Source organism: Rhamphochromis longiceps, linkage group LG19 (genome assembly GCF_057381845.1).
Source record: "Rhamphochromis longiceps isolate RC_006_pf linkage group LG19, R_longiceps_female_GT1.1, whole genome shotgun sequence".
In the NCBI taxonomy this organism is placed as follows: domain Eukaryota; kingdom Metazoa; phylum Chordata; class Actinopteri; order Cichliformes; family Cichlidae; genus Rhamphochromis; species Rhamphochromis longiceps.
In genome coordinates, this window is record NC_140575.1 from 25,684,226 (window position 1) to 25,696,466 (window position 12,241).

Genomic DNA, 12,241 nt, shown 5'->3' on the forward strand with positions numbered 1-12,241 from the left:
GGTGATTGATGGTAATGTCTCAGGAAGTCATTTTCCCCGACAGCACCCCGCCGCCTTTCAACAGGCCTGGTGCAGAGGTGAGCCCATCACATAGACGCTGTTAACTCTTTCCTCACTCACTGGCCCAATCTTTCATACTGATCTACTTCACACCCTCATCTCTGCACCACCTTCTACCAACCCCAACCCAAAGACTTCAAGTTCTAAGACCATGGCAAGGATGAGAATGGGATCAGTGAAAACAAGTCATCTTGACATAAAAGCCACACAGGCCATCTTGAAGTGGATCTGCCAGGCAGCCCCTAATTCAGGTTGCTGGGGATAGATCCCCACGATTCCATTACTGTCAGTGCTTACCACCTCCATTATGGCAATTAGGACATGGCTCTAACACTAGGAATGCTTTGCTATCTTCTGGAATTGCAAACATCTGCCATGTCTCCGCTCCATGTGTCGGAGTGGAGTTGTCGTTTCTTAAACACACATCTTTTTACAGTCACACTCTCCCCTCTTTTTTCCCTCTTGTTTCTTCAACACTGCTCTCCACATTTATTTTCTTAATTCGACTCAAACTGTGCCTTAAAGAGATCCTTCTCTGTTTGAGTCCAAATAACTTAAAATGATCCGTGAAGAGACTTGCGGTTCCTGATTTCAATAGGCTTCATTAGTTTTTAATATCTAGCCAAGAAAAGGAGGGGAAAATGGCATGGAGATAATCAATGGAAAGGGGCTGGTACCCTATTAATCTCTAGGATTGTGGGTTAATACACGCTCTTGCATAGGCAAACATGGCTGTGTGGTGAACACATCTGTCTGCCTGGATGGGTTACTTAATGAAACAGCCAGCGTTTGGCTGCTGAGATGGATGTCATTCCCTCAGTGAAAAATGAGTTCTCTCTCCTACTATGCTGAGGCAGAGCCACACATGATAGGACTCCATTCAATTCACTAGAGACCTAACTGTGCCCCTGTGTGAGAGCAGCTTGTCGGGCTGGACAGGCAACGCATGGGCACTCGAGCAAGTCTTCATGGAGATCATATCAGGGAATCCTAATGTGAACAAGACTCAGAGTGATCTGGGAATGAGAGAAGTCACGGAAAGACTAGATGAATGGTATTACAGTAGGAAGATAAAGAAGAACAAGAAAGAGGGGAGATGAAGGTTGAACCACCTGGGCTAGATAAGCAGGCTCAATGTGTGTGTGTATTCTAGATTGTAAGTATGCCTGTGTGCATGCATCTGCCAGTATACGAGTGCATGTCTGTTTGTGCATGTATCAGTGCGCATTCTGACAGTGTTGGAGGTGACCCCTGGTCAGGGAGTCCTGTAACAGGAGCTCACCTCCGGTTCTGCGAGCTCTCCTCTCAGTGTGCTAAACAGCCACCTGAAGACAGGATTAGCTATTGTGACCCAGCCCCAGAGGTAACTGAGATACACCTCCGGGGACAGACATGAAACGCACACTGTCACGTGTTGCAGAGACGCAGCCAGGTGGGTAGAGACTGACACAGACGAAAACAGCCGTTTAAAAAAAAAAGCTGTAAAAGGGAGACAAGATAGGACAGGTGGTGGGAGGGATTGTAGATGCAAACAGGACGCTTATAAGAGGATGATTGCAAGCAGGATACAGTGTAACGTAAAGCAAGTTAGGGTGAAGGTGTCAGTGGTGTTTGCTGTTGTGTAAAGACAACAAAGCTTCAGAGCATAAGAGGATTGGGCAGCCTAACTTACTGCCTTCGGGTAGCTGAGATTTGTGCCTCTGTGGAAATTGATGCCTGTGAGCCTATCTATGACTCAACTCTGACAATATGCATGCATGTGTGTTTCTGTGTGCATGTAAAAGTGTGCATGCTGTGCTATGACAAATGAGCGGTGCCTAATTTGTGACTGATTATGCAGGCTGCGGGTGCCCTAAACCTCTTTGAACTTGTAATTGCCCCTGGTTTCAGTAATGAACATTAAGGAGGATTCAGAAATGTGTGGCTAATTACACATTTGCCCCCTCCACACACGCACACACACTTGCACTCTTTTACATTTCTTCATCCTATTGCTGGAGAAGAAAGAGGAAAAGGAGGAGTTGGAGAAGGAGCATGAGAGCCAAGGAGGAGGTGCTGGTTTGGGAGGCATATACTCCTGTTGTTACCCTCTTTATCTAAATAATTGTACAAGCGGGTTTATTGGCTTTAGAGAGGTGCTTTGTGTGTCAGTTGGTGCAGCCCTGGGGATGTAGGGGACTGGCTTTCCCCAAGATCAATATTAAGAGAGATTCACATCTGGAGCCAAGGCCTGTTCTGCTTAGATTTGGATTTATATATTTGGGGGGTTTTTTTCCTATGTGATTTTTCATTGGTTCTCTTCTTCCTCTATCCATCTGCTTTTTCTTATCAGTGTGTGATAAAGCCTACTTTTGATAGAGAGACTGTTATCTATCACACATGCTCATTTGCTCAGCCTTACATGATCTTGGAGGGACTTGGCTACAGAGAAATCCAGAGTTCTGGAGTGAACTACATCTGCTCTGTGTGGAGAGCAGACACAACACATGGCTCGGTATAAGCGCTGAGCAGAAATGCTTGAGCAATGAAGCATTCTGGGTAAATGATTGCAGTGCAGGGAAGGTCTACTGTGGCTAGTGGAGGGGGAAGAGTCGGGGAAAGGAGCAACAAATTGACCTGCTCAGCCTGGGTCTTTGATGTGGACTGAGCTCTCTCTTAAAAAAAAAAAAAACAGTCCATATGTTCAGAGAGGGAATAGAGATAGGATATCAATGGGGGAAAATGAAAAGGTGAGGAAGTGGGGGGAAGAGGTGAGAACAAGAGGCATGGCTCCCAGTTATAAGGACCCCACTGTGCAGGAATCCCACTGCCTACCCCTGGACTAAGAGCCGGGCAAAACAAAAGCATGCATTTGAGAAGAGTTGGACGGGAGGGGAGAAAAATCACACAAAATGGCAGGAGTGGGATTTGGTGCAGCTAGGCTCCCATGACAAACCAAACAGTGAAACTCATAGTCTGTTTTTGATTTATACTCCGTGCCTCCATCCATCTCTCTTTCCTTGCCTCCCTCCCATTTTTTAGCCCGGCTTGCCATTTCCATGCCTGTGCTGCTCCTTTTTCCTTTTGCATTTTCTCCTCTTGGTGTGAGATGAATATCAAAGCAATAGTGGGGCAGCTTGGAGGCCTGCAGCAGAATCTCATTGGCCTCCATGGTCCCCAGCAAGCAGCCGCCACTGCTCTAACAGCTCTTGCCACAACCCTGCAATCAACCGCGGGGGCAATGAGACCAGCCTCCCGGGTGGATATTCTGGAAGGGTAAGGGGTAATTTAAGGGAACTAGTTTTAAGACGTCAAACCAAAATCCTCTTATATATTTTGTTTTGAATAAGATAACCCGAAAAGTGTCAAAGGGAGGAAAATCCTACACAATCAGCTCCGACCATCTTAATAACCTTGTTTTTTAACCAGGGGCATGTTCACTATCGCAGACGCTGGGCTCCCTCACTGCATATGATGTCATTCTGTCCCATGTCCCGCTGAGCTGGCTCAGCCAGGTCCTAGCTTGGATCAGTGTTATTACTACATAAGAAATGGACAGCAGTGCTGAAGGCAGGGAAACGTTACTGAACTGGGGTCAATTCTCAGTGGAGCACACAGACGTAAAGAAGCATCCTCCTTTCTCTGCACGTGTGTTCTTGGAAGTCTCTCAACTGTTGTGAGCTGTAAGTTTATAAATCTGAGCAGCCTTGACAGGCTGAGTTCTGTTTGTAGTCTGCTGTGGTCAGGGCATGTGCAGTCACCTCCACAGGGGCCAGTCAAAGTCATGCTGTGCTGGAGCTCTTCGCCCGGGACACCTTATTTAAAACCATTATTTAAAGAAATGCATATAATATCACCTTTCGTGAAACGTGTTATTATTACTATTATTATTTTATTTTTGCTGGAGGATAATTTGTAGGTTGCTCTCTCTTTTTTCTTTTGCAAACACCGTGGAATTTCACGCAACTTAATCACCTCCATGCAGTGGGAATGTACCGTAAACAGTCCCTCAGCGAAAGCACTCATTTCTGCTACTTCATTAAACAACCTGCATTAAGATGCAAGCAGCAGGAGTGAAAATTAACTGGAAGGGATGGAAATGAGAGGAAAAACGGAGGAGGAGAAGTGGTGTGTTTGTGCAGGTATCCCAGCGTTAAAAGATACACAATATAATATGATGCTCATTTTGAGAATAAGCAAGCTATGGGATTAAGAGGGGGGGGAAAAAACTACAAAAAAACATGCCAACAATTTTTTTCAGCGTATAGTGAACGCGAGGCTAATGTGCCACGCTTTATATGTCAGTAGATTCCAAGTGGGGTTAGTTGGCTTTGAAGTGGAACTGTGACAGATCTGGATTAGAGGGCAAAGTGTAAAGGTCTGATGTTGGAGCATGAAACGAATTAGGGTTTATTACATTCTAATACAGCACTAAATCTCTAGAAACACCTACCATTTATGCCAAAGCACTGTAAACAAAGCTTTTGTCAGTCATAAGAGCTGTGACACACTAGCATTTGAAAACAATGCCATAGTTGCTCTGCAATGAAAACAAAAACTTGATTTATTTTACTCATTTACTCATTCTGTTTTCTTCTTTGCAGATTAACATTCTTGAGTAAAATAAGCCTAATTTCTCTGTGAGGGTCTGCCACTGCTGCGTTAGGCCCTCTGTGGTGTACTGGCTGGGGAAGAACAGATGGCAGACTGAGGTGGCTTGTGTCTGTTTTCCAGGGTCGCTGAGCAGCCAGCATTAGAACACAGAGGCTAGACAATAGCTAGGCACCAAACCTCGAACCCCCCACCCCCACCCCCCCCAAAGGTCTCTTCCACACTCATTATCAATGACTTTCAATTACCCCTGTGCCAAACATCACCAAACTATCCTGTCATATTGTCACTAACATCTGTTTTGCAAACACACAGGGAGCAGTGGGTCTTGTCACAAAAGTAACCATGTGATGACTCTTTTTCCTGCGTTTTCCACTGATGATCACACATTCGGGCAGTGGCAGTGAACCAAATTGTCGCCCGGGTTGCTACGGGTGACTGGAGGACTGACTTTTGAGCTCCTGAGGCAAACAAGCACATGACAGATTAGTGTGTGGGCCTCCTCCAGGCGTCCACCTCTGTGACCCTTAGGAGTCCCCTCCTTACACCCCCTGCTCTTACCCCTAAAGCCAACCCCTGCCTCTCCTTTGTTCATCCAAACTATCAACAACCTAGAGAGATGGACAAGCAAACAGATTTTTATGTTTTGCAGTCAACAAAAAGAGGCTAAAGTTACTTTGAATAATATTTTCAACGTAAAACTTTTTTGTCTGATCTATTATCAAACACAATTATTATTTTTTTTATTGAACCGCTCAGTTAAATGAAATTATAGGTAAGTCGACTATTTGTTTATTGAAAAAAAAGTACTGTGCCATGTGTATGGGAAAGAAAAAGTAGGCACCAACAAATATGGAATAAATAGCTTTTGGCAGTTCGATGTAAAAGGAGGAAGGGCTGTTTCAAACTGTTTGCAGATGTGTGTCTGCACCAGCTAAATGCTGCTTGTACTGGAACAACACACAAGGATTAGAAGGACTAGAGGAGCTTAAACAAAACTGGGGATACTACAGGGCTGACTGTTTAGTCTACTCAAACAACATGTCCTCTCTTTTTGAGGAATGGACTTGTACACTTGTTTATCGTATGGAACAAACATCCGTTGCCAGGTTTGGACGTGCCTGCATCCATGTCTTGTGAATGACCCTAGCCGCCTCTTTTATGTGCGTCTATAAAGGGTGGCAGAGAGAGTAGCTCCCATAGGAGGGCTCGACCTGACGATGACACCCTGTCGTCATGGAGACTAATGCTATGTTGGGCTTGGATCGGGAGTGTGCGCATGTGTGGGTGGGGCAGGGGGGATAGCTACTGTCACTAGTGTACCTAATGATGTTTTCAGCACAATGCTCTTAACTCTAAGACGCTCCTCGCTCTGGTGAACACCTGTGTTATCTGCACTGGTATCTTTACTGTTCTCATAGGTACATTTCACTTTTCAGTCAAAACATAGCTCATTAGTCAATACTTGTACTGGTGTTACATTTAGGATGATAAAAGCCAATTATACTAATAGCTACATTTAAATACCATCTACCCATACATAAACATTTCAGAGCTGAACATTTAGTTCTACTTCACAGTCCAAGGACTCTCTAAATGACTAAAGGATATATCACTTCCCTTTCAAGGAGCCCAGGGGACCAATACACCTGGCTTAGCAGCTTAACAGCATTTCCCAAAACACCCAGGCCAAAGGGTGGCCCAGCGCAGAACTTGAGACGCTTGATGCTCTAGTTGGCTACCTACTTGCTCGTCTGACTGACCGCTCTCCCTCTCTCCTACGATCCCTCACTCCCTTGTTTGAGTGCACACACTTAAGGAAAACTTTCAATTTGGCCCCGATTGCTCCTGAGGTTCCTTATTTATTTTCATAGGTGTTGGAGACTTTACACTAGTCAAAAAGACAAGGCCAGAGCCCAGAGAGGTATCTTTGCATCTGAGTGCTTCCTGTTTTCATTGCTAGGCCAACCCTTGTCTTTACAGGGGTTAGTAAGGGTTAGCGGGGGGTTAGCAGGGGTTGAGAAAGAAGGAAGACCAGGGGCGCCAAGGGGCTAATTGTAAAATTTAAAGTTTGCTTTTGCTGAGCACAAAAGGGCATTACTTTTGCAAAGGTAGGAAAAAACTCCCATCACTGCAATTTTACAAATCTGACACGTTCTCTGAAATCTTTCTCTAGCTACTTATCTGACTCTCTCTTCCTATCCTGAATTCTGTGGTCCATGCTTCTGAAGTGCAGCAGAACATTTTACCCCTAACAGTGAAGTTTACCTTTCTGATAACATAATCTCCCTGTAGTATTGAAAAGCTTATACCAACAGTCTGGGATTTCCCTTCCCCTAATGTGGCTGGAAGACATCCAGAACCTCATGGTGAGGGAGGGGGGGGTATTAGAGAAAAAGAGTGGGAGGGAAGATAGAAGAAGGGAGTGGAGAGACAGTCTGACCCTCTTCTGCCAGCTAACACCAGCTGATCTGTTCAACACTCTGCCAATTGCATATGGAGCATTTAAGGTTGCCAGCTCTGCAGTCAATACGCATATGGCCTCGACATGAAAGAGATCAGGGTTATCGCCGCCTTCTCTGATTGTGCAATTGTGAAGAACTGTCTCTGAGATCAATATGGTGCAAAAACTGTACTTTCCCCTTGCCTGGGAAATTGGCATACTGAGATTAGCGGTAAATATGACTTCAAGTGAGGTTACTTGCTATATATGACCATCATGAAGGAAACAATCTTGTGAGTTCTCCCATGAGAGTGTGAGGTCAGAGTAAAGCAAGGGAGGGTGGGAGGGGAGAGGCAAAGGGCAATTTTGTTATACTGAATCTAAAAGCCAACAGTTGTTACTACTGGCCTGTGTTGTTTTTTTGTGTTTGAAGGGGGTCCTGTCCTTTTGAGCTTTTCAGAAGATGTGACAATGGCTGGATGTTGAGAACATATGTAGAGAGACCCCTGCGGCTCATGGAAGAGGAGCTCCATGCTGGCCCCTCAGTTTGAGAAAATACAAGCCCGCTCCTTTCACTCCTCACCCCTCAGTTAATGAATGCGTGAATGGCAGAATGCCGCTATAGGCCATTCAGGGGCCAAAGTCCCCAAGAATTCACCTTTGCACAAATGCATCCAGCTATGGCAAATACATTTGCTTAACAAATTAAAAGAAAGAAGAATGGTTAATGGGTGTGAGTGTGTGTGTTTGTGTGTGTGTATGTGTGTGTGAGCAAGAGAAAAAGAGCGAGAGAGTTTATGGGTGGGAGAAGTGGATGGTGAGAAGAGAAGGGGGATAATTCAATTAGCCGTCTTCCTCAGCAGAGAAATGAAGGCAGGTTAAAAGGGAGGGATTATTATTTGTACAAGACTGGCCAAGGCTTTGCACAAAAGAAACAAATAAAGATTGGATAACATCTACAAGCAGGGTTTGTGATAAAGGGGTGAGAGGGAAAGGGGAAAAAAGAGGGTCTGAATTAACCAGCGTTCTGAAAAAATGTGCCCCTCCTTTGCTCACCGCTATTTCAATTCAAATTTAAAACAATTCTAAAGATAATTGGCAGGGACTCTTCCAAAAGGTCTGTGCAGAAGCTGTATGGGGCTTTCATCAGGAAAAATGACCAATCTTGAGAGAATTTCTAGCCTTACCATAAAGCCTGTGTATATAATTTGTTATTTTGTTGTGTTTTAATGACACACAAAAAAACAGGTAATCTTAACAGTATTTGAACATTTTTCTTTCAACTAACAGTTAGTGGTACTCAAAAGTTTAATGTCTGATTGAAGCCTGGTCTGTAGCATTTGGTGAGAGGTCTCCAGTCAGAGAGCGATGGGAGCCGCGAACAGCTGTGAAGTCATTTTGATAATGATGAGAATAATAAGCGTGCAGACTGGCGTGGTGGAGCCGCTAAGGCCTGCGAGGCTCAGGGCTTTGCTGTTGCAGCTTCACTGCTCCTGAATAGATAAAAGTGATTAAAGCACTCCTGATTATCCCTGACCAATATGTAATGGATTTACAGCCCTTTCAATTAGGCTGTATTTGCTGGCTGCTTATTACTTGGGCTTTTGGTTAGGTAATCAGGGTACGGGGCTTTGAGCTGGGAGTGGGCACTGTGGTGGTGGTGGGGGCTACAGAGTGCACAAAGGGCACATGACCCTCTTAAATGTGCGGATGTTCTAAAAGACTCTAAACTAAGGCTCCTTTACTTTCACATTCTCTCTCTCATTTCTTTTTTTTATTTTCCCCATCCCCCTAAACTGTCCGTCCATCCATCCCTGGAACGGGGAACCGCAGCCTCAAGCAGCTTATGTGTCCCGGCGTCGCCACCTCCTTCTGAAATCTGACCTGTGTTGCAAAATCAATACAGCCTGATGTTCTGATAATGTCCTGACATTAGAAAGGGAGAGGGGACATGTGGACCACCCCGTTTCACTAAGAAACATACTCACGGGAAAATAACGGTTGTGATTTTACAGTTTACATTTAAATTACTGTGACATTTAGACATATGATCCAAGACTCTGATCAGTCATTGTCAGAGATTTCTGACAGAATTGTACGGTAAACACTTTCCTATGGAGCTATGGAGAAGAAATAAACTAACACATGTCAATTTTATCGAGAGATAAGTAGATTAAGGTTCCCTTATTCCACAGAAAGACTGATTATGTAAAGAGGCCTTCAATTCCACATCCTACTTCTTTACACAGCTACACAGTCACAGTCGTTCTCTTTTATTCCCCAGTTGTTTTTTTTATCATGCTGCTTGTTCAGGCCAGAGCTGCAGTGCATCTCGTACTAGAATAAATGTCTTGGATTGCTGGGTCTTTTCTTTCTTTCTTTCTTTCTTTCTTTCTTTCTTTCTTTCTTTCTTTCTTTCTTTCTTTCTTTTTTTTTTTTACAGAAAGTGTGCTGAGCAGAGTAAACAGCCCAAACTGATTAGATTGACCTGGTCACTGTGTCCCTTTGACAGGTGGCTGACAAGTGAGCATCGCAGCAGCACCATCACTCTCTCCCCACTGCCTCAGTAGCTACTGTGTGACAGGTGCGTGTGAGTATGTGTCTTGAATGTGAGTGTCTCTAAATGTTTATTTGGTTTGTTGTGTGTTTTTTTTTTTAAATAATATAGACATATCTCCAAATTATAATGGTTGTGCTTACCGTGAGATGCTGGAACAGCCACGCCCTCATGATGTTTGTGGCCACCTTAGGGAAAATGCCACGCTTTTTCTGCCTCTTCTTATCCTTGTCTGGATCATCGTCATCCCCTGTGCCAGGCGATGCAACGCTGTTGTCTAAGCCATCTCCTGGACAGAAACCAAACCCAGGGTTAAATAACATCCCCGACCACACCACAGGCTCAGAATACAATAGCAAAAAAAATGGAACAGAGGTATACAGTCAAAGCTGAGTTTAAGGCTCATGAAAGATGGATAAAAGGACAAATACCACAGATAACTTTGAAAGAACTGGAAAGTGCTGCACTAAGGCCAAACGAATTTCCACAGCAAAGCCAGTGTTGTGTAGTGAATATATGGAGGTAGGGGGATTTAGATGGCCTTAGACGAAGGGCTGTACAGAGACTGAGAGGTTTACATGGAAGCCTCGCAGAGCTGCTCTATACCCCAGAGCACGGGAGGGGAATAGGGGTTAATGACTCTAATGTTATGGTTGGACGCTGAAACACTGGGTTCCTCATTCCATTTTTACAGTAGGAGGAGATGGAAAGAAAAAAAATGGACACAGAGCCTTCAAGTACAGAAGAGACATGGACTCATGTCATTAATTCAATTAAATTTGCATGCTTGACATAATGTAGAGCATTTTTTCCCATCTTTTGATGAGGGCCAAAGGGGACAGGATGGAGTTATGCAGATATGTACTGTAACACACAGAAATTCATGAATTTAGGACATCCAGTTAAAGTGCGTGGAAGTAAATGTTATTTGGGGTGGTTCATTGTTGCACTTCGATGCACATAATGGACTCTTCATCGGCTTCCCGAAACCCTGAACAACCCCACCCCCAAGCTTCCGCCACGAGATTAGCATGACCGGCCAGCGGCGGCTTTGCCTGCATTAATGTCCATCAGCGTTTGATTTCACAAGGGAAGCGTGCACATACCCGGGCACGATTTCTCCTTTAAATTGAAGTTTCCATCTTTGTCCCTTGCCTTTTCCTTGTTCGTCTTCCTCGGCATTAATTGTGCATTAGCAAAAATGATTTACTTTTAACAGTCATAGTTATTTTTTCTTGCCCCCGGGCACAAATGCCTTGAAAGCCTTCCTTGAGGGCATCTAAATTATGTATCTGAAAAACTCCTCCACTAAGGAAGAGAAGGACCCTGACATTCTCAAAATTCAGACTCATATGTCCTCCTGTTTTTGGAGAGGCATCAATCACAGCCACCTATACAAGCCTTAATCTCGCATAAATATTTGAACTAATAACATTAAAAAGGGGGAAAGAAAAAGGATATGACTAGTGGCGTAATCTAATGCAAAATAAATGAAGAATACAAGGACAGCGGGGGCCCGCACTAACTACTTTTCCCAGTTTTTTTTCTTCCCCTTGTTTTTGCCTCTCTTTTTCTTCTCTGTCTTGCACAGTGTTTTCCTTCCAGATCATTAGTGGAGAGCCACACGAAAGAGGAAAACAGAGAAGTGCCGACTTTGCGCTCCCTGTGTGAAGTTAAAGAAGCAACAGTCCTTCTGAAGGACACATGGGAACGGGGACACAGGCTAGGGGTGTTGTAATTGTAGAATGGGCATTCATTAGTGGCAAATGCCATAAATCCCAGACTAAGTACGAATCCTTGTTCAGGAAAGCTTAAAACAATAAACTTTGGTCTGGCCATAGCCCTACCCTGACTGTGAGGGGCTTCCTGAGAAATGTGACCCAGACGGAAGCTAAGTCTAACTCCCTGAGTTTGCTTCCAAACTTCAATAAAAACACAACTAGTGAGCTGTGAATTTTAACCAACTCCCTTTTGTTTCACTGCTTTTGAGCTTCACTGAATAATGTTGATACACAGTTTGCTGTTTGTTTGTATGCCGCTAGGTTTTGTGTTGATTTTCGAGCTACTCTCCAAATCCCTCTCCTGCTGTGAGCAGTCAGGCTCATCCAATAGAACCACACAGTGGCCAAAAGGCTGGCAGATTAATTTTATTGACGTTTCCATTTTCACTGCAATGCGATAGCCTCCCCCCCGGCCAGGGCCAGAGCGACCCGTGCGTATTTACAGACTGACCTGTCACTTCATTACCCAGCATGCTCGCTGCCTCCTGCCCTAGCCCGCAAGGATGAAACCAGACTCCGGTGCTTTTCAGCTCCTCTCTCTCTTACATGTGCACGGATGCTGACATGTGTCCACAGATCAGGCATGTGGCATTCGAGCATTCATTCTGTGTACAGTTTAAATACAAACTGTGTACAGCTTTTGTATGACTTCAAATATGTGAAAATGTGCACACAGTAAATAAAGAATAAAGAAAAATCAAATGTGGACAGAACATGAAAAGAAAGAGCAAAGAAAGAAGAGAAACAAGAAGACGCAAGAAAAAAAAGGAGTAGAAATAGAATAAAGAAGATCCAACTTGCACAACCTCA

General features: G+C 44.2%; 1 protein-coding gene across 5 annotated transcripts in view; it reads right to left on the reverse strand.

The window, feature by feature from the left end:
* meis2a (Meis homeobox 2a) overlaps positions 1–12,241 on the reverse strand; it is a 79,117-nt gene that overhangs the window by 35,522 nt on the left and 31,354 nt on the right. For 4 of the 5 annotated variants that reach the window (XM_085391031.1, XM_085391033.1, XM_085391034.1 and 1 more), the window contains exon 9: positions 9,794–9,939. In XM_085391031.1, the coding sequence (XP_085247157.1) occupies positions 9,794–9,939 (146 nt within the window). The remainder of the gene's footprint in view (positions 1–9,793; positions 9,940–12,241) is intronic. The other variant, XM_085391032.1, reaches the window with a different exon arrangement.